Genomic DNA, 23377 nt, shown 5'->3' on the forward strand with positions numbered 1-23377 from the left:
GAGTAATACAGTGCTAGATCTAGCTGTTAGCAGAGCAGGGTGACATGTTTAAATAGATTGTTTTAAAGTGGACTTTGAACAGCAGTTTCAACTATATGCTATTTCCTTAGTTTGATTATCAAGTGTCAGGTACAGGACCTTCAAAACAAAAAGTAGATAAAGCAGCACTGCATCTCCCATTTCCAACTCTCACACCAGGGATGTTTGCTAATGAAAGGGTAAGAAGGCATGGGGGTGTTTCTTTTGTTGTGGGGTTTTGCATGTTTGATTTCTGACAAAAGCTGACTAGCTGTGGAAGGATGGATTGGGTTTGGGTGGGCAGAGAATAGGGAAGAGGAAATCATTCCAGAATTGGCTCATCTCTCAAACAGTTGTACTTTTTTCATTACTTATTCTATTATCTTGCTCTTGCAGAAAGTTAGGTTGGTTAGCCTGTACATCCTTTTCCTCACACCATGTTGCAGACACAAAATTGCCCTTCCCAAATTCCCCCTGTGCTCAGAAATAAATTCCAGCAGCTAAAAGATTGCACAGATTTAGCCCTCAATAGGTATTTTCATCAGGCAATATGAATTCAATCATGTCTGACTTATCTAAACACTTTTTAGCCGTTATTCCCATCTGTGCTTCTCTTTCCTTGTGGCAATTAACTGTGTGAAGCAACAAGTCACACAAACTGGTGTTCGAAGGCTAAAAGAAGAATCAGTGGTTACTTCAGCCCAGAGCCACTCACGATTTTTGTCTGTTGTCTCTCTCATTTCCAGTGTATTTTTAGAATCTTTTATTGCCATCTCTTAAGTCCCTTGCCAGTTGTAATAACTCATTTTGCACCTTGACCTTTCTGCTCTTATCCCAACATGCTTCCACTATTTCATCTGTACTAGTCTCTTACATTGTTTATCTTCCTGTACAATCAGGATCATTGCCTGCCCTTTCCAGCAGGGACCAGCTTGCTTAATATTATCTTCTCAGTAGACTACATACCAGCTTCCCAAGCCTGCCAAATCTTATTTCTGAAGCCCATTATTCTCATACTGTTACTCCTCTCCTTTCTTCATGTGGGCTGAGAACCTTGTATTAAACAAATGCCTCCACCTAACACTGCCTCCCTCCCTCAGCACATCTAAAATCACATAGTTCTAAGAAAAAAAAAAAAATATATATATATAAAGTTTGGTTTATTAGCAAATTCTTTAACTTTACCTGTATCTAGTATTATCTGTTGTACCATAAAAATAAATTCATAACCTAACTGACATAAAGAGCTGTTTATTACCCTGCTTATGTTTCTGGCCTGTAAAACACTTGACATTTGATGAAGTCAAAACAGAAATCTCAAAATACAGCATGTATTTCAATGTGATCAGAGATCAGCAGATACGGCAGTGTGGTAAAACGAAATGTAAGGGCTGAACAACATGAACTGGGGTTTAGCAATCTTTATTGGGTTTGCAACGAGAAAAATAACAGCATCTTCAGCTGAAGACAGAGGACTATTCTGCTAACAGATCCAAGAGCCTCAGGATCCAGCTAGAGTGCAACTGAGACTGAAATTTTTGACTCCCTGTACTTGTAGTAAGAAATGTACTATTTAGGGTCTGAAAAAGGTAGGATAGTGTTTGAATATCGCCAGTGGCAATCCTTCAACGTAGCATATTTACACTGATTACTGTCCATCCACATCCACCTCTGCAGCCTCTCCACACCTCTCATCACACAATTGCAAATAAGGAAAAAGAACAACAGTTTTTGGCAGAAGTTACAAGTGGGCTGTAAAACACATCTGGTTTAAGTAACATTAATTTGCTCTCCAGCTCCATTAAAACTATGGACATGGTTGAAGAGATAAGCAGAATCAATGCTGAGTTTTTATCAGAGATTGAAGAGCATAGCCCGTGTTTCAATACTTCTTTTTAATCATGAAAATAGTGGGCTTTTCTTTCCTGTTTATATGCAGCTTTGGCAAAAATAAATGGGAGTCTCACCTTCTCCAGGCAGGAGGAACTATAGCAGAGGGCTATTCCCCCCCCACCTTCCCCCTTATTTTCTTCTGTCTGACCCAATTTATGTTTCACTTTTGTGGGGTTAATTTTTACATGGATTTCTTGTTCTGTTCTCCACGTTTACTCACTTCAGTGACATCCCTCCTGCACAACTGAATGCGTTTCAACTGAATACAAAGAAAATAGGTGAACAGAGTGTACACAAAAGAAAACCTGCCATGAGAGAAGTCTGTATTTCACGCGACCACTCACTGGGGAACTTAGTAGAAGTTGGTCATTCAACATTTAAAATTGTACCAAATCTCCTCCAGTTTTGTTTCTCTGATCTTTTATTCTTCATTAAAAAAAGACTTTAAGAAATAAGAGTCAACAAATCTGACTTGGAAAATGTTAGTCAGTTCAAACCCTATTGTATTGAATTCAGAGAATAAGAAAGGTTTACATCTGTATAGCTTTAAACCACATATTACCATCTTAAGAAGAAAAGACCCACTTCAATTCACTTTTGAACATTGCACTAGTGAAGCAGTCCTCTAACACCTTACTCAACAGGACCAAGTCAACCACGTATGTTGGACAGAAGCAATGGAGCCTCCTGCCTTATGATTAGCGTTATTCTGCTTTAGTACCTCTGGTCATTTTCCTTGCTCTCACCCCCCAGAAGAGAGAATAAACAACTACTGAACCTGCTCCATGTATGATGAGACTGATCAACCCAACCAATTAAAATGCACTTTTCACTGAAGCAGACTTGGATACTGATCATTTATCACTACTACTTCCACATTAAGTCTCAATTCCATTTCTAATCTTTTTTGTTTTACTGCTGTAGCATCATTTGAATCATGATATTGCTGTGTGAGTTTCAATTTTTAGTGTAATACATCTTCTGATAGGTACTTATAGAAAAAGATCACTGAAACAAAGAAAATCGTATGCAACACCATTAGGGCAAAGAACCAATATGCAACATAAAAAAAAACCAAACAGAAACCACCCCCAAACTTTGCTTTTTTAATCAAATAGCTGATATGCTTTATGTCTGGAACAAAAAGTTATGATCAACCTCTTCCTCCATAATACAAGCTATAATAATGTTTCCACTTTTTTATTTTTACATCCCATCATACTCAGATAAACCACATCCCGCTGCTCAGCTGCTCAAGAAATCAAAGCTACTGCTTTAATATTCTGTAACCTGTATTTCTTAAACAGTCAGACAACTACCACTTGATCATATGTATCGTGCTCTTGAGAATCAAGAGATCTCAGCCTCATAGTCAATGCCCATCTAATCCTGAGAAAGGAGTCAACGAGAACACTGTCAGGGCAGGCTGCTGAATCACACCCATCTCTGAAACAGGCCTTAAAATGCTCCAGCATGACAACAGGTTGAAAGTTATCTGTCCCAAAATACCTAAAAGCCTCATCACTGGAATACTCTGATGGCTGAGTCACTGCTAATTTGAGCTAACAATTTTCCCTGAGGGGACAGACAAAGTTTTCCCTTATTCCTACATGTGCAGTGTTTCCTTTGGTCCAGACCCTGGCATTCAACAGGCTGAACCCAATCAAAAGGTTAGCTTCTGGCATGGACTTTATACCCTACTGCCCCTATTTCTGCACAGAACCTCACCTCCCACCATAAGGTAGGTTAAAGAGGGAAGTAAAGACTTGCTGATCTCCTTCCCAATATGCATATACTGCCAACAATTCAAATATTTTAAATTAGTAGAAGACATTATTATTAATCAAATGGATGCCCAGAAAAAGGCAATCAGTCAGGTCCTGCTCAATACTGGAGCAGAGATTTCATTCAGGCACTAGTCAGCACCCTTCTCCAAAGGCTGTACCCAAGCAGAATGTTATGTTAGATAAATGCTCTAGAAGTTTATTCCCAAGTTTATTGAATTCATAAAAGTTTAAATTAGAGATAAGAAATGAGGCTTTGCCATTTCAAACTCCAGGATGAAGAATGCTGAAGAAGTTAAATTATTGTTTATGCTTTACCTGGAAGATATCAACCAAGACAACTGTGCAGACAGAGGACTTGAAACAGCATAGGTTTAAAGCTATTCTTTAGTTATGGCAGGGTCTTCTCCATTTAAATGTAGACACTAGCACCTACATCTTTCATTTCCCTACTGCCCCCCCTTCAATGTCTTCAAACTGGAATACCCATTTTAGAATTCTAGCTGCACAAACATCTCATGCAATAGTAACATTCATACTGAAAAGGAAAAACTTGAATATTGTGCAAGCTGAAAATCTCTGAGGATATGACACAGTATTTTCCCTGCAATATAACACTGCAGCAAACAGCATAGAAAAAGCATAAACATTTGTGATGCTTCTCTTGAAACCAGCACAGAAAAAAACAAAACCCAAACCCCTCCTTTTTGAAATTTCCTCCCATGCTATTGCTGCTCTCATCAGAAAAAAAAATGCCAACTTCAATTCGTACACAGAAAGCAGAATGGAAAGTTTCTCATTACTGTGCTTCCATGCACAAAAGCCAGTCGATTTAAGCTGAAATAAATTTTTACACAAAGGACTTCAGAAGGAAGAGTAAAGGTACCTTGCTTGGTTTATAGTTCACTAGGGCTCCTAAGTCGCCTGGAAATTTGGATTAGTGTCCTATAGAAACTGCATTCCCTTCCTGAAAACACAGCAACAAACTTGCTTCCAGAGTATAAAATCCTACCTGCTTCACAGAATTTTATTTAGCATAGGCAGGTTTGTGGATGCTTTTTGTTCATTTTGGTGTTAAAACACACATAGGGGAGCCCTTTGATCTCTGTAATGCACTGTTTAATTTCAGAGTAGCAGTGGAACAGGGAAAAGATGCATGCCAGTGAAGTTGCACCATCACAACTGCTTGCAGAACCTATTTCTTTGCCTGGCTTCTCTGAGCCTTTTCAAGCTTAAAGTCCTTCCTCCTCCTCAGTCCCTTATGCAACTTCATTCTTCACTTTCTAATACCGCAATGTCATTACAGCAGCATTACTGACAAGCATTACTCAGTGCTCTGTTGTTCAGAGCCCACATGACTTCCACTTCGGTTGGCTGGGATACCTATGCCAGTTTGCATACAGTTCCACTGGTAAGTAGAACAAAGCCAAGAAAGATGGCCAACAAGTGCATTTCTAGCCCTAGTTGATCTGCATCCTACTATTGTATTGTATTGTAATTGTGCTACATCATGAACTGGAAGAGGTTTGTGATACAAGATGGTCAAATCAACAGGTATAACAACAGCCTGTTGACAGCTTTATTCATGAGTATTAGATGCAAAAAACAGTGAGAATGCCCAGAGATGTTGCTGTGGATAAGTGGAAGAATCTCTGCAATGCAGGGTTTGCAGATAGCATTTTCTTGGTAAATTAAAGGGACTTGTGCACAATCTTTTTTAAACAAGTTTTGCATGAAAGACATAGGGAAAGACCATTATCTCTTTCCCAGTGAGTCCTAACGAAAGGGCAATGTCCCTTGGCACGAGAAGCAGTCAGGAGCAGTCAGAGCCTCTCATGTCTCGGTTCTACTCTTTTGTTGTGTCAGCAGCACACCCTGCTGCAAGACACCATTGTTTTCAGGCTTTTCTTCAGCTGGAGAATATTCGTGGCTGCTGCGTAGCATTTACATCCTCTCCTCCGGTAATCTGATGCCAGAAGGTATGTCCTTTGTGCAACCCCTAATGGCTCAGGGAAAGGAGGATAAAGAGAGAACTGGGTGCACAGCACACTGACCTTTTAAAAGAGATTTTCACCAGCTCTTACCAAATCTGTGTTTATTTTACTATAACTCCTTCTCGAATATCAAAAAGACAGTAGCTTCTAATGCTGCTTCTAATTGCAAACACACCCATGTTCTTGGCTCCTAGTCAGACAGCAGCTTCAGCTTGAGAAATTCAGATTATACAGCCAAGGTTACATTTTGATATCTATTTTGTTGAAGGTACAATATTAAAACCAGATTGTTTTTCAAACCTTGTTTAGCTACTTGGGCAAGTCAATGGGAATTGTTTTAAGAGGTTGAAGGCTGCTAACCAAAGCCAACATTTGTGAAGCAGAAAGCATTTTTTACTGGAGTCAATTATATTAGTGCAGTAATGGAATTCAATTTAGCTGAATTCTCCGCATTTACAGCCCTGTATTAATGCCAAACACTATGAAATAAAAGGACTTATGAGAAGGTGTTTTAGAGCCACACATACAGTTTTCTAGTTTCTGAGCACAAGTCCATATACTTTTTTCAGTTGTTTATACTCATGGCATTGAGTTGAGAATTTGGGGCCCAGGATCTGAGGCCATGGACAGCTGCTTCCCTTTGTCCTCTCACAAACAACTACTGCAAGACAACTCAGATTTTGCTTCTTGGTTTGCACAACACAAAGCATTCATATGGCAACGTCAACAAGTTCCATTCTAGAGAGGAATGGATCAGCTTGCAAGTGCTATTTGTGTATACACTACTTATAGTTTAGTTTGTTTTGATTTCATCTCCCTAACAACTACTCAGTGCTTTATATATGCACTAATACTATACACAGGTATTTGTTGCCAAGAGGTTATTGTCAACAGTTGTCATAAAGAGCTTCCTAATGTAATACATATTTAACTTGCTTAGAAATACCTTTTAATAAAGTAAGAGGGGATGAAAAAAACAGGCTATGCTATAGCACTACTGCAGCCTTACAAAGGGCTATCAATGGGAATAGACAAAACCCTGTCTGCAGAGATGTATACAGACAAAAGCAAGAAAGCCCATGGGGAACTTGGTAAAACTGTCTCAAAGTTCCAGATGTTAGTTCCAGTCCCATTTGGTAAAGAAAAGGTTAATAATTAAGCTGACAATACAAATACTTACAGAAATGAAATCATCAATAAGCAGAAAACCAGAACAACATCACACAAACTCCTTTAGAAATTCACTTTTTACTGGTTTTCTGCTTCACAAGTGGCTTCCAAGTCAGGTTAAAGGAGTGAACAGCTGGTTTGATGCAAAAAAGTAACTGAACCCCTCCAGTAGTTCAGTATGCATACATGGTGCTTATTTACTCAAGTTTTACATAGCTAATGCCTTGTGATGGAGTTACAAAGTGCAATAAAGACACAAGCACCCAGTCTGTCTTAAACCAAGGGATGCTCTATCATCAAGATAGTGTCAGATTGGATCCTTGGAAAGCAACTGCTTTTAGATAAGATACAGCATTCTGGAAACAGATGTTACAGTTGAAGTGATGGACTTAAGTCTTCATTTCCCAGTCCTCCAACTTGTCAAAAACCACCCCAGACTGGTAAAAGTAATCTTAGCTCTGGGCTCCTTTTTTCTTGCTTTAATAAATTTTATTTGCATACTATAGATCGTCAATTATGTTTGTTTAATACTGCCATTTCTTCCTCTTATAAATACAAATGCACAGCTTGTTTATCACAGCTGCCTTCACAAGACAGTCTGTGGTCTTAACGTTTTACCTCCCCATGAAATACTGCATATAGGTTCAGCTTCTAACAGTGGTTTTGCAGACGTTCACAATGCAAATGTTCCCCCTGTTTTTCTATGTGTAAAAAGACAGAAACCTCACAATAAGCAGAATTATTTCTAAGATGAACACAGGGCACAGCATGAGGTATTACCCCATAAATTCAAGTGCCAGCCCTTGATGCAAACCACACTTCTTTCAGCTTCTGAAGGAGTGATTAGCATCACTAAAATTGCATGAGTGAGACCTTTTAAAAACTGAAAGGACCCTGGTTATCACAGCTCACCATGATGCCAGTAACAATCACAGCAGCATCCTGAGGTACCACATCTGCAGCATGGGTTACGTTTAAAGGCTTTTATTCACTGAATCTCAAATTGCTTCTTATGAAACAAGTGATAAAATTCCTTTCAGGGCATCAACATCAACACAGAATTCAACAACTGGGGGGCTTTGAACATGTTTGCAAGCTAACTCAAAAACTCCCTGACCACTACGAGTTTCTTTAAAACACATGAGCTAAAGAACTGCTACTCCCCATTTACACAGAACGTGACAGATATAAGATCAAAAAAAGAAAAGAAAAAAAGAATTAAAACCATCACAGCAAACAGATGTTAAGCAGGAAATTAAGAAGCCTACCTTACTTTCATGCCTTTTTCAGCTTCAAGCTTACTTAGCTCTCCCCTAATTTTACATTTGGAAACATTATTTTCATTTCTGTTGGCCTCCTCTTAGACTGAATCCAGATGGTTCTTATGCAATTTTTATAAACAGTCAGCTGCAGTTTTACTACTTCAAGGTGGTGTGACAAGAGCCATATTTTAGATGATTTATTAGACTAAGCATTTTGATGTAGAGCATCTCATGCTTATTCCTCTAAAGTAATGTGTTTATCTCTACCAAAGATAAATGATAAAAATCTCTCACACTTTTTATTCCCTGCTTTACTCCAGGAACTCCCTGCAACTGTTGGAATGTTGAGGGACTACCAGAAGGCTGCTGCTGCTGCTGACACTCATCACTAGCTGTACTATGCAGTAGTAATAATGCTTTTTCATGGGTAACCATGAGGACTTGTGAATGTAAAAGGCAAAAACTAGACTGCTCCTTTCTAAGAATTGCTATGTATAATTTCCCTATTCTTTGAAACATGGATGATGAAGTTTATCATTTACTCTGTTTATTATCACTAAACGGAGACTTAAATTGCTAAGTAACAGCAATTCATGTTTATGAATAGTTATGTTAAAGTGGGCATATTTCAACAGATAACCTATTCATACCTCAAGATTTTAATCTGCTCATTTTTATCCTCCAGTCCCCCACACCACACGGTAACAATGGGAATGAAGAGAATTCATATTTATTGCTTAACTAAACACAATGCTTACAAGGTTTCCCTGCACTTCCCTAGGGGACATTTGATTGATATCAGAAGCAAGATGACAAGGCCCTCACAGTCCTCCCTTCTGAGCAGCACTAGCACTGCACAAAAATCATGAAAATTGCTATTTGTGAACTACTGTGAAGAGTTCATATTACGAGCACTTATTTCACTGGAATATCCCCCCTTCCAACATCACCAACCACCATCATCTTTCCATACAAACATACAAAACCATTCTAGAGAGAGAATGATATTCCCCATAGTGTGATTTCCCCAGGGACCTGTTATTAATTTCATTTGAAGCCAATACACACTTCTAATTCAGACTGGATAATGTATGTGATCCTATGGTGAATTACTGTCTTAATCCCAAAGCAGTATGCAGCACATTTCGATAATAAAGTGCACAGATAAGACAATCCATAAATCAATGGCATTTATACCAAAGCTATGAGGGTATACACCAAAAAAACCCAGACCATGTCATCCTCAGCAGCCAATTCAAAGACATTTTTTAAACTGCATTTGCTTGTTGGAGACCAACACCTTTATTACAAGTGAGAAAACATTACAGAACTATTTCAGTAAGGCAAAATATTGCATTACTCACATTGCTTTCAGATGGGGTTCTACACAGTTAAAAGTGGATCCACAGAGACAGGTGAGCAGTACACTTCTCTTGATCCTTACCTTTAAGTCCACCTCTGAAAGCCTCTCTGTCCCCAGGGGATATTCTAAAATATCAGAGGCCCATAATGAAAAGGTAAATGGCCCAGCCTCCTTAGTTGCAAGAGGGGCAGAGAAGGGCAGAGCAGTTCCACATAGCCAGTGCATCAATCACACATGCCTTCCAGATCTGCAACACTGCTATAAAACCACCTCTATAAACTGGAGCAGCTTCAGCAGAACACCTCCACCCAAACCCCTGAAGCATGGTCACCCCTCCCTGACCTGATTCTGTAGATTACCTTGGCTGTTGAGGTGGGTAAAACTTTCTGGAATTCAGATATGAAATAGGGCACCAAAAATCCTTGTTTGAAGTTCCTCACATTTATGTATTCATAGCTAGAAGATGAAGGAAGCAGCCAAGAGTTTCAGAGCCTCAAAACCAGTTACTTTTCTATGTAGACTTAGCCTTCTACATGCTTCATGGCACGAGTGAGGAAAGAAGTTGGTTGCTGTTCATCAAGTCAAACACACTGTATTCCCTTCAGAATGGATGTATTCATTCATTATATCTTCCATTACCCAGTTTAAACATGACTCTTGCCAAAATCATCCAGAAACAAACATCTGATCTTTTAGCTGAAGAATTTACAAGTGGCAAAACACCAACATATCTTGCAAAATAAATTAAAAAAAAAAAAAGCACCAGAAAAATGTCATGCCACTATTGCACATTTATAAGACAGATTTACCTGAAAGTTGAAGTTGTCATTCAAAATTTCAAAGGCAGGCATGTTAAACTCTTCTTCTTTATTAGAGTTTTAAAGTTTCAGATTGCAACAGATTAAAACTACATTATCTTTTGCTAGATGCAATTATGTAAATTATATAACAAGGTTTTATTTTTACACTCTCAAAACTCTATTTTGGCTTCACATGATGAGCACCTAATCAGACCTGTGGTAACAATCTCACTCTGTAATGTAAGGCTACTGCAGCAAGTCTCCCATTTGTAAAGGAAGCATTAATCACTCTTATTTGTAAACCTCAGACTACTTTACTTCCAGTTACCAGCATTAAATGTACTCTACCCTTGCACCCCACAAGCCAGATGTTGTGAAACAGTCATTACAAAGAATGAAATTGGGAGTTAAAGCCAGCTGAGAAGTTAAAGTCAAATTGCATATACATGCTATTGGGTTTTACTAAAGCTGTGCAAATGTGGAAGAAGTTGAGCATGAATATTCATTCCAATTACACACAAGCTTTAGTGCTGCTATAGGTAAAACCTTCCCATGCCTGCTTTCCATTACATTTTGATTTATGAGCTTTACTAATCATTGTAGAACAACAACAACAGCAAAGTTCAAGAACAAGATCCCCTAAAATACCATCAAAAAGGAGAGTGAGGACAGAATTTCATTTACATCCCTAACAGTGGATTCCTGCTCAGGAAACCAGTTAGCTTTACTGACATGGAGTAGAAACACTCCTGTATGTTTAGCTGCTAGCACCAAGGTGATCAAGGTTTGAAAACACTCTACGGTCAAGCAATAATTCACAAAAATACATACAGAATGTAGCCCAAAATAGAGCTGACTTGCAGCTCAAGACTTGTTTCTGAGCATGGAAAACACAGATAAGTGTAGCTTTGTTGTCACCCTTTAGTGTTATGATACTGGAAATAAAATTACATCTCAAAATTACACTTCATGTGCTAATTTAAACTAATTTAGGATGATTTAATGAATGCTACTATCCACTTATGTTGAGCCATCTTCAAAAGTTATCACTTTACACTTAAATCCATTCATCAGATAGTTAGTAATAGGGTCCATTAGGTCAAAATATGCTGTGGGTTGTTCATTTGGCACCATTTTATATGACAAAATCTAAGTGGCAAATTAGCATCTCAACATAGCTACAACATAGGTGGAAATGCCTTAGTCACCGGCCAGCAGCGTATCTCTGGTTAGCCCACTAGTTATGAAAAGAAAAATTAAAAAAAAACACCAAACCCAACCAAAGCCAGCCCCCACATGATTCCAAATTTTTCCTATGATATAGGATCTACCATGATTTATTGCTTTTTTTAAATTTTTTTTTAATGAGGGAATCTGAAAATTAAACCATCAGTTATGCAAAAAAAATAAAAAATCAATACATATTTCTCTAGAGAAACTGCCTATTACCGTAGTCCTGAATACAGACCTGGACAGTTAAACTAACATGTCTTGTTTTTCAGACATATTCAGAGTAGAAATCTCACAGTTGTCATACCCAATATTCAGAGAAGCACCCAGTTTACCTGCTGATATGATACAAGATTCTGCAGTATTCTGGGCTATCAGACACAGCACACACAAATGCTTATCGGAGAACATGATTTAAAAAAAAATACCCACAAAAAAAAAAATTAAAAAATAAAAAATCACCCAACAAAAGCCCAGCCCTTTCTGAACAGTTTCAAAAAGGATAAGAGAACATTTTCTTCTTTTATAAGTAAAATTACTTCTCTTTTGGGGCTACCCCATTGCAAACAATTGAGTTCTTAACTTTCTAGCACTCATGCACCCTTATGTTTGCAGAGGTAATAGTTTCTAGAAGCAGAGGTTTATAGAGTTTTGAAAGGAAGACTATTGCATTACCGCTTCCTCTCACTCTCAGTTCTCAAAATTCATCTTGTTCCTGACAAAAGACACAAGTGGAATGCATGTACATATATTCAGATTACTCAAATAGTGTAGCTTTTTGATTTATCTGCAATTCCTTTTTCAGAGACATACAAATGTGTACCATGCCAAGCAGAGGTGTATGTTGCTTGGGGGGTCAAAGATTCAAAAGCATGGACTAAAAATAACTAGGTATGCTGAGTTTTAAAAGCAGCAAAACAAAACTCACAGACACCTCACACAATGACGTTGCAGAGCTTCACTGGGTACAATTCAGATCAGGTACTGAACTGTGAAGCTTCATTAGCTGTGGACTATTCTCCAAGATGCACAGTGAAGACAAGTGGCAGCCCCTCTCTAAACGGGACTTTGCACAGCATTTTGTGCACAGAAAGTCTCGCTTACTTTTCAGGACCATTCGAGAAACATGGACAAGCTCTAACCCTACTCTGTAAAAGCATGTTATTCACTTGGTTTCAGTAACCACTTGCCTTATTAAAAACAGTTAAAACACTCAGAAAAGTTTTATAAAGAGAGGGCATAAAAGTGCTACTACAGGAGCCCTCTGAATCAGAGCTTCTCTAAATTTGAAGTCAGTAGCCAGAATTCAAGGAGTGAAGGTGTGCTACATAGCAGCAGGAGAATCAAATATTTTTCCATGTCACACAGGTGCAGGATCCCTGACATCACCTGCACAACTGCAATGAGACTGTGTCTAAATCCTCAGAGCATTTAGCAACATTTACCCTACCTTTGCATTTTCAGAGGTTGAAGTCATGAAGACAAACCTAACGCAGTGCCAGAATGCTCCAAAGGAACAAGATTAACTTCCACTGAGAGGAGACAAGGCCTGTGTATGACTAAAAGACACCATGCACTTTCCTTACCATCTCGCATAACATCTCAGAAGACTAGCTGCAATTTGGATTCACAAAGCAGCAGCAAAACACATCACATGGCTGTGAAACACTCCGAATACTTTTCTTTCATGGTGAGAGAAGCTGTGGGCAGAGCAAGATGTTTGAAGACTTTATCACTGCAGTTGAACAGATAATTAGGCAATTAAAACTATGAAAAGTGGACAAATTACCAGTTCCAGATGAATTACGCTGCAGAACAGAGATGGGAGAAGCAATAAAATAGAAATGAGACCCTTTGGCAAGCATTTTAATAGCACAAATAAAAGAGGGGCAGCTCTGGAACAAAGGTGAAAGGGCAGTTAATTTGCAGAAACTTATCTATTTTTGCAAAGGAACATTTTGAAAGAGTTGGTCCCTAAAATTATCTTGCTTTTCTTGCGTTGATAATTAGAATACATTAATAGAAATCCAAAAGATCTCATTCCAGCTTAATTTCTGGTCACTCAGCAAGGCCTTCCTATACTAGGTTTTTAATGACATTAGCAATATCTTCACACTCACACAGAGGCTTGTGATTTAATCATTCTGCTCAACAGGAAGCCCCAAACAAATTCATTCTTACCACCCCTACTTGCTCTGAGGGCATGGAGGATGAACCACTATTTCACATACCACAAAAGTGATGTGAAAACATCTAAATCTCACACACATATTTGAGGCAACTTTGGTGAAACTGCTGTTGCTCACACACTGTCCATCACCACCGTAACTCCTCCCCTGCATGTGCTGGACCCCCATGTAAGCGCAGAAGGAGAATAAGGGTGTCATTCTGCTCCCAAAAGCATGCTTCTCCAGACATGTTTTCTTTAAGGCATACATCCAACTGCACAAAGCTCTTTGTGGAAGAGTCACAGAGCAGCAGAGACTTCTGCTCTGTTAGGTTTTCCAAAGAGCGGACTAAGACAGAAGATGGCAAAATTCACTAGTTCAGGTCTGCAGAGGTACCAGCTATGAGCTTCCTGGCTCACAACCTCCTAGATTTGCTACAGATTTAAATCAGGATATACAGAACAGGCTGGTGAGCACACAGTGGTATTAAGTGTGCCCATTCCCTTCCTGCCAACTGCAGGGAGAGCCTGCGGCCCCATTGCACCCTGATGCAGAAGAAAGGACTTTCTAGGTGCAGCTCAGACAGTCTCATTGTTATTTTAAATAATCAAGGTGAAAGAAAAAATGTTATCAACACAAGCAGAAGTCATAGAGCATAGCTAAGGATTACACCACATTGAACTGTGGAGTATCTCTCACTGCAATAACCCTCAGAGAGGTAGAAGCATAAGAAGAGAATTAATCTTGTGTCTCACAAACAATTCCCCTTGTAAAAAGTGTTTAAAGAAAATAAATAAAATGAAAAAGTATGAAGGAAATGAGGCAAGAGTGGGATAAAGAACACAAGGGATATTGCTTGAGTATTCAAAGGTATGTATATGGTGTACGTTAAAACCCGGTCACTAATAGCTATATACAACAGTTTATTTCTTGGCTTTACATGCAGAAGTTTTATTAAAAGAAATAATAACCCACAAGCTCAGAGATAAATGCACAAATGAACACTTTTTATCTTTTAATTCAACACTTCTGAGCAAGTTTTCTAATAATTTTCTTTCTAGTCATGAGTTTCATAGGTAATGATATGAAAACATTTAACTATAACAGGTCTTTGATATCTATGCAACAAACTCATTCACATGGTTTATTTCTTCCTGAATCTGGTTCTTCCAGTTCAAAACACAAGCAGCTAAGTAGAGAAAAAAGTTTAGAGTTTTGAATTCTTTGAATCATAGGAAACCACTCTTATCTAATCCAAGCAGCTTGAAACAAGGTATCGCCATTAGAAAGTTGTGGGTCTGACTGTATGATACCAGTGCATGGGCTGCAAAGACAATGGCAGTACAGTGCTGGCAACTTCCAGAAAAAAAGGGAAGTGGTGGGGGGAGCAAGTCTTGGACATTTTCTACTCTTAATTCCAGCTCTCCACACAATGCTGTTCTACTGTCAGACTCAAATGTTGACATATCCCTTTGCCAGAGCAAGGCAAACAGAAGATGAACAGGGGCTGCTTGAAAACTCGCATTAGAGGAACTGCGCTAGACAAGCACATGGGAAAACACCACCAGAACTCACATTGCGCATTGTCTTAAAGGGGGTTCAAGCAAACAGCACAAAGTTTACTGTCAATCACTGGTGAATCTAACAGTCTACACCCTATATTCCATTATCTCCTGAAAAAAATACAAATATACCACACTGACATGCTGTAGAGGATGATGTCCCGCAGACAACATCCTACAACTACTTTCTTTTCTGTATCATGATAATAAACAATTTTTCTCACTATATTTACTTCTATGGATTTCTCCTTTGTTTTCAGTATTAAAGAGACAACTTGTCATTAACCATGAATTATAACCAACACGTAACAGCTCTTTTCTATGACAGCCTGTTACGGTTTTTAATCTTTCTTCTGCTGGTGTTTGACAGCCCACGGATGATGGGGGCGGGGGAGTGGAAGAATAAGTACAAGAAGATGTAATTTTAAACCAACAACCTTGGTTTTAAAAACAACAAACCTGTCCAGTATTCTTCATAGGAAGGATATATGTTCTCGTTCAGCAGACTTCTTTTTGAAAGCTAGTGAGGGCATGATGAGAAAACCGTCTTAGAATTATATTTCTTTTCTAGAGAGAGAGATTGAATAAGTTCCTCCCAGTTTCTACTAAAGGAAGCTGTACTTAACAGTTCTTGGCACTTCCACATTTACTATTTTAGAAGTCACCTCAGCCTGCCTTAGTTTATCCTAGGAAACAACTTAAACATTAAAATTCATGCAGGAGCATATGTGCTCCAGACAGCCAACACAGCCACACACCTCCGAGAATTCTAAACTTATCTTACTCCTTGACAAATACATTAAAAAAAGCTTCAGACTTTGCATTTAAAAATTCACCATAACAGAGACTCTTCAGCCTACACAATCTTCCCACTAATAATTTAGTCTGAACTGTATTATCAATTCCAAAAGGCACACCCCGTCCACCCAAACACGCACAAAACCTGGAGAACTCTGACCCTCAGCTAAACACTGTCCATATTTCAAAAAGCAAACAGCAGTCAAGCATACCATTGTTTACTATTGTCAGGAGTTCTCAAACAGGTCACCAATACTCATTTAATCAGCTTCCATAGGTGCTGCTAAGATGTATCACTATGAAAGGCACGGCCAACAAAAATAACAACAATTTACCTCAGTGCGCCATCGCAGGAACTACTAGATTCACAAAGACAACTAGAGGATTTATTTTGCTTATTTTGCTTATTGTTTCATTTTAGTGAAGAGTACAGCATAACTAACTTAGTTACTGTTCCCCCTGCACATGGGAAGGCACGCAGGGCATAGCTGACAAGCAAAACTTAGATATACAAAAGGTACCCACATGCACGCGATAAGCAGCGACCTAGATTTTGAACCAAGGTACACACATGCTTCAAACAAGTAGAAGTGCTAAACTAGAAAATAACACAGAAGCACCGATTACTGGCAGTTACAAAATCTAAATTTTTGGAGCTTCACATCAGTTGCTTTCCGAAACACCTCTCCAACACACTGAAATAGCCTGCTACAGTTGCGAGCTGTGGCAGGCTGACAAATACAGGTTACACACTACACAAGTTAAAAACAATTACATAAGGCTCCAATCTTCCCCGCACATAGCAACTTCTTTCAGAGCAGCCAATTCCCCGAATTAAAACAGAACACCTCTGAAGAGACAATTATGAACTCTAACGCAAGCCTCCTTAAAGGGTACAAAGCTACCCCCACAAAGCCAACAGCACAAAAGAACAACGTGAACTTAACCTTGGCTGAGAGTGCCTGTGATGAGCTTGAAAATAGTCTGAGCAAATTTGACAATCCCATGCTTGCATCTCTTTGAACAGCCACTCATGGTTCAAGCGTGCAGAAAAGCTCTTCGCTGTCACAAAGTCCAGGAATAACAAGAAACAACAACAACAAAAAAAGGGAGTCCTTTTCGAAGTTGCAGTGACAGTCTGTGCAACGGGCAAAACTCCGCTCTCACACACGGAGCCTCTGCACCGAGGTTTGCCTCTCTGGAGCTACTACGAAAGGTTGCAGTGGAGAAATGTGCATCCCCTCATCGTTAAAGGCACGGCTCTCCCGTGGAGCCTCCCGGCTGCTATTGCACGCACTGGCCGCGATGCCCTGATGGAAGTTGCTAAGCGCAGGCAGCACCTCAGCCAGGCAGGGGAGGAGGGGTTTGATTCACGCGGCTTTGCGGGCTGCCAGCAGGGCACTGCTAATGCAGCACTCACCGCTGGAGTCTCGGGGTGGTGACTGCTGCAAACAAAAGAAGCCGCTGTTCGAAGACCCTTTTCTTGGTGCTCTTTTTCCAACTGATTTCAATGAACTTGCCAGCTTTACTCTCCTAACACTGTAATCGCACTTTGCATGTGGAAGGCTGCAGAGTGTTCCTTCACAAAACCTGCTGGAAGTGGGAAAGCAAAGCTGCGCCCAGAAAAAGTCTTTTTTCTTTTCATTTTATCACAGCTTAGGTGCTGCTCAGCTGTTGATCTGCTGGATGCTCAGGGATGTGCCAGCCGGCCTCCAGGCACCCGCGGGGCTGGTGTTCACAGCTCTGTGCAGTGCAGGGCTACTACAGACCTTCACTTTTTGCACATTATCTCACATTATGCTCACTTGATGCTCACCAGGTTCCTTCTTACTGTACTGGTTCTCCCATAGCAACAACCATAGCTCTGGCTACTCCATTTGAATCAGTTAATTCTCCAGGCCTGGAATACTTTGAGTAAAATGACTTGAGTAAAACAGAGATACCTCAGAGCCTTTGACCCCGGCTGAGGGCTGGGTAGAGTCAGGACTCGTTAGGCTTTAATCCATGCCCGAGTCCTCTCAGGTACTTTTAAACAACCCCCAAATGCAGTTTTTGCTTGTTCCAGAACGGTTACAAACGGATTACCTCAGGTTTCTGAGCACTCTCAGCTGCCCCTTGTTAGATGGTTTGATCAGCCTTAACACCAGCACCTGGGGCCAGCCTCACCTCAGAGCAGCAACAGCTAAACCCTGCTCTGCCTTTACAGAGAAGCCAGCACTGCAGACAGCGCTTCACCTCAGGGAACAACGATAATCCCTTCCACCCGGGGGGGGCACTGAACTGCTTTACAGTGTAAATTACATCCCCCTCAGGCAAAATGCAGGGCTTTGCCAAGCAATTCACCTCGCTGTGAGGCAGGCAGCGGTGTGTCCTACCCGCTGGAAACGCCGTCCCTCCTTCTCCCACCCTCACAGAGGTATCCCGCGCTGCCACTCACCTTCCCCTCAGGCAGGGAGCTGAGGAGCCTGCCCAGAAAGCCTCTGCACCAGGTCATTTTACCTCAGAAACGGGTACTTTGGCACGTAAAAAGCGAAATTCAGACAAAATTACTTCAGTAATAGCCCCCATGAAGCTCACACTCAGACAGCCACTCCCGTACTGAACCGCCAGGCACCGGACATCTTGCAGCCCACCGAGCTGCCACCTCACACTCGATTTCAGGTCTATTCAGATTTAATAGTTTGCATTTTTTGAAAACTCCAAAACATATCAAAAGAAATGCTCTGCAGGAAGCAGGGATGAGCTGGTGAAGATGGTTGGACAGCAGAGACAGCGTGAGGCCTCCAGGGCAGCCCGCAGCCCCACACGGATGTTCCCGGCGGCTGCAGCCTCCATCCTGGGGCACTGCCCCCACACAACCCATCAGGTACGTTTTCCTCCATGTTTCTCACAAGCCTGCTCTTTGCTTCACCACTGAAGTCACCCAGGCAAGCGCTTGGACACAGCCCGCAGAGACACGGGGCGGTGGGCACTGGGGGCAGAGGAGGGGAGCAGGGTCCTGGCTGCCTCCGAATCCTTCCTACCTGCATTGCAGCAAACATTCTGAGTGCTGTGGCTCCTGCCACCATCACCTCCGCACAGCCCACAGCATATTACACGTTTGGGGACCCTCAGCCCCCACATGAGTTGTGTTGGGTTTATGTTAGGAATGGGAAATTGAGGTAGAGATTACACAAAATTCCTGAACATCGTTAGAAGTATATTGCTAAATAGAGTGGTGCAGGAGGTTCAGGTGTAAAATAACCCTACACCACAGACTTCCAACCAGTAACTAAACAGAGCAGAGTGATGTGAAAATGGAGGGAAGGGGTTGAAAAAGCCAAGAGCTACTTTCCTCTGGACCATTCACCTTTTCTGACTAAATAAAATGAATGGCAGACTTGTGGAAAACACAGCGCTAAGTGTTTTGCTAACTCCTTCATGGAGCCACCTCCAAGGCTTCCCAGAGATCCAATTCAAAGTTGGAAATGCAGTTCATCAGAAGAGAAAAAAAAAAAAAAATCTATAAAGCAGTAAAATATCAATAGGGAAATGAAGGAATCAGCAGGTTGCTAATTAGTATATCTCTGTATCAAAGGTTTGCCGGATGTTTAATTGCAAGTATATTTATACATCATGATATAATTTGGAGGGGTGGGGGTAGTGGAATGTAGGACAGTGAACAAAACAAGTGCTAGGAGCTGTATTAAAGTTGCAGAAATGGAGATCTTGTATAGTAGGGAGAAGGAAACTGTGTCATATCCCAGATAACACTTGAAGCCTCTCTGGCACTCTTAACTTTCACACGTTTGCCTCTATGTTGTGGTTTAAGCCCAGCCAGCAACTGAGACCCACACAGCTGCTCACTCAATCCACCCCCCCACACATAGAGGGGTGGGGTACAGAACTGGAAGGATGACAGTGAGAAGACTCATGGGTTGAGACAATTTAATAGGTAAAGCAAAAAAACATGCACACAAGTAAAGCAAAGCAAGGAATTCGTTCACCACTTCCCATGATCAGGCGGGTATCACAGTATGCTAGAGGTTGGAAGGGACCTCGAAAGATCATCTAGTCCAATCCCCCTGCCGGAGCAGGAACACCTAGATAATGTTACACAGGAATGTGTCCAGGGAAGGAGACTCCACAACCTCCCTGGGCAGCCTGTTCCAGTGTTCCGTCACCCTCACTGAGAAGAAGTTTCTTCTCAAGTTTAAGTGGAACCTCTTGTGTTCCAGTTTGTACCCATTACCCCTTGTCCTATCATTGTTTGCCACTGAGTAGAGCCTGGCTCCATCCTCGTGACACTCCCCCTTTATATATTTATAGACACTTACAAGGTCCCCCCTCAGTCTCCTCTTCTCCAAACTATAGAGACCCAGCTCCCTCAGTCTTTCCTCATAAGGGAGATGCTCCACTCCCTTAATCATCTTTGTTGCCCTGCGCTGGACTCTCTCCAGCAGGCTCCCTGTCCTTCTTGAACTGAGGGGCCCAGAACTGGACACAGTATTCCAGATGGGGTCTCACCAGGGCAGAGTAGAGGGGAAGGAGGACCTCTCTCGACCTACTAACCACCGCCCTTCTAATACACCCCAGGATGCCATTGGCCTTCTTAGCCACAAGGGCACAGTGTTGGCTCATGGTCATCCTGTCGTCCACTAGGACCCCCAGGTCCCTCTTCCCTACACTGCTCTCTAACAGGTAGTTTCCCAACGTATACTGGAACCTGGGGTTGTTCCTGCCCAGATGCAGGACTCTACACTTTCCCTTGTTATATTTCATCAAGTTATTCCCTGCCCAACTCTCCAGCCTATCCAGGTCTCGCTGGATGGCAGCACAGCCTTCTGGCGTGTCAGCCACTCCTCCCAGCTTAGTGTCATCAGCAAACTTGCTGATCGTACACTCAATTCCCTCATCTAAATCATTGATGAATATATTAAATAATACCGGTCCCAGTACTGACCCTTGAGGCACTCCACTAGTTACAGGCCTCCAACTAGACTCAGCCCCATAGACTACAACTCTCTGGCTTCTCTCCTTCAGCCAGTTCGCAGTCCACCTCACTACCTGATCATCCAGTCCACACTTCCTCAATTTAGCCGTGAGGATGCTGTGAGAGACTGTGTCAAATGCTTTGCTGAAGTCAAGGTAGACCACATCCACCACTCTGCCATCATCCATCCACCATGTTATTTCCTCATAAAAGGCTAAGAGGTTGGTCAAGCATGATTTCCCCTTGGTGAAGCCATGTTGACTGCCCCTCATAACCCTCTTATCCTTGATATGCCTTAAGATGGGTGTTCAGCCATCCAAGGGGGCTGGAGCATCTCCAATACAAAGGCAGGCTGAGAATACTGGGGTTGTTCAGGCTGGAGAAGAGAAGCTGCGTGAAGACCTCAGAGCAGCCTTCCAATATCTGAAGAGGGCCTACATGGATGCTGGAGAGGGACTATTCATCAGGCACTGTAGTGATAGGATAAGGGGTTTAAACTTGAGCAAAGTTCAGGTTCGATATAAGGAAGAAGTTCTTCCCTGTGAGGGTGAAGAGGCCCTAGTGCAGGCTATCCCATCCCTGGCAGTGTTTAAGGCTATGTTGGACATAGGCTTGGGCACCATGACCTAGTGTGATGTGTCCCTGCCCATGGCAGGGGGTTGAACTGGATGATCTTAAGGTCCTTTCCAGCCTAAACCATTCTATGATTCTGTGATCCCCAGGACAGCAGGGCTCCATCACACATAACAGTACCTTGGGAAGACAAACACCACCATTCCCAGCTTTATTCCTTCTTCCCCCTTAATTTTATCTGCTGAGCATGGTGCCATATGCCATGGACTAACCCTTCGGTCAGTTGGAGTCAGATGTCCTGGTGGCAAGCCCTCCCAATTCCTTCTGCACCCCAAGCCTCCTCACTGGTGGGGTGAGGAGCAGAAAAGGCCTTGGCTCTGTAAGCACTGCTCACACATCCCTGTGTGATCAACACTGCTTTCAGTACAAATCCAAACCTTAGTAGTGCTGTGAAAATTAACTCTATCCAGTCAAAACCAGCAGACCCATACCAAACAGAAAAATGAGTTAAAAAGAACAAAAAATATACATCAATAGGAGTGGAGCATCTTAACCACAGGGTTGCATAAAAGCTGCAGTAGGTTCAGTAGAGTGGCAGAGATTTGCAGACCTGTAGTTTAGGGAAGCTGGAATTAACCAGGCTTCCATCAGAAGTTTCAGCAGCCAGAAAGCGCTTGAAATGAAGCTCCCACCACTGAGAATCCTAAAAAAAACCACTTGGACATAGAGATGCTGACCATGAAGGGCCGCAAATTACTCACTGCTGTTATCCTTGGGCAAGTACAAAAGCAGCTTATTCTGGTTGCAGGAAAGTATAGACAGTCTTCAGTAAATGACTGAGAACATCTGAGGTGTTATGTCCCTGTTTGACTTTTTTATAGTGGCCTCATACAATAAGGTGAGCACAGACTGATAGTTTTTCGTATATTAGTGTATATTAAATGTCTGTGTGTCACCAGAAGACTAATGAGGTCAGTCAAAAATAGAGAGGGATACAAAAGTAAGGTTAGTCAAAGAGAAGGCTGTGATGTAGGCAAAAGTATTTTTCTCTAAAGATTTTTGTATAAATAAACTCCAAATTAATACAGAATATGTCCTCTAATTTATTTTACATATGTTTTCAGCATGGTTAATAAGGGACTACAGTAGTTACACAGCGTTCAGAAATATAACTGGTTCACTGACACCCATGTTTAGTTTATTTTTCTGCATGTAACATCCAAGAGCTCTATCCAAAATGTTAATTGTCATCCCAAAGAGATATAAAAGCCCATTGTAGGAACTTTTTCTTTCCCGATTTGCCATTCATGATCACAGTGTGGGTGGGTGGGAGGTAAAAAGTATTCTCTGAGTATGTAAGACTCATATGGGCTAAGTTCAATCAGGGGTTCTGCCAGTACAGTTTCTGCTGACATCAAAGAGAGCTAAACCTATTTGCATCAGGAGAAAGTTAATCCCTCAACTTGAAACCACTCAGCACATCTCAGAAACCCTCAACTTGAAACCACTCAGAATAATCTCTGGAATAGGTATGAGGAAACAAACTGTGCACTGGGATGCCCAGCTTTCTTTACAGCCCTCTACAACATAACAGGGAGATCCCTATTTTTTTATGGGTACATTAGGTTTGGAAAGAGCAATTCCAGAGTCAACTGCTGCCAAGGAGGTCAGGGTATAGCTTCCATGGTACCCAGTTCATTCCACAGGCATTGTCATCGTGCTTGTGGAGGCCAAAAAGGCAAAGGGGTGATGCCTGGGGTCCATCCTGGGTAACGTCAGAGAATACCCTT

The 23377-nt window shown here is 41.3% G+C and overlaps 1 protein-coding gene across 2 annotated transcripts in view; it reads right to left on the bottom strand.

Annotated features, from left to right (window-relative positions):
* KCNIP1 (potassium voltage-gated channel interacting protein 1) overlaps window positions 1-17133 on the bottom strand; it is a 398295-nt gene extending 381162 nt beyond the window's left edge. Inside the window, exon 1 of one of the 2 annotated variants that reach the window (XM_057415102.1) lies at window positions 16990-17133. In XM_057415102.1, coding sequence (XP_057271085.1) covers window positions 16990-17077 — 88 coding nt within the window. In that variant the 5' untranslated portion in view covers window positions 17078-17133. The remainder of the gene's footprint in view (window positions 1-16989) is intronic. The other variant, XM_057415106.1, reaches the window with a different exon arrangement.
* Window positions 17134-23377: the final 6244 nt, after the last annotated feature.

The sequence above is a fragment of the Pezoporus wallicus genome, unplaced genomic scaffold, assembly GCF_028554395.1.
Source record: "Pezoporus wallicus isolate ANWC-B61680 ecotype Strahan unplaced genomic scaffold, APGP_CSIRO_Pwel_v1 contig_4161, whole genome shotgun sequence".
Lineage (NCBI taxonomy): Eukaryota > Metazoa > Chordata > Aves > Psittaciformes > Psittacidae > Pezoporus > Pezoporus wallicus.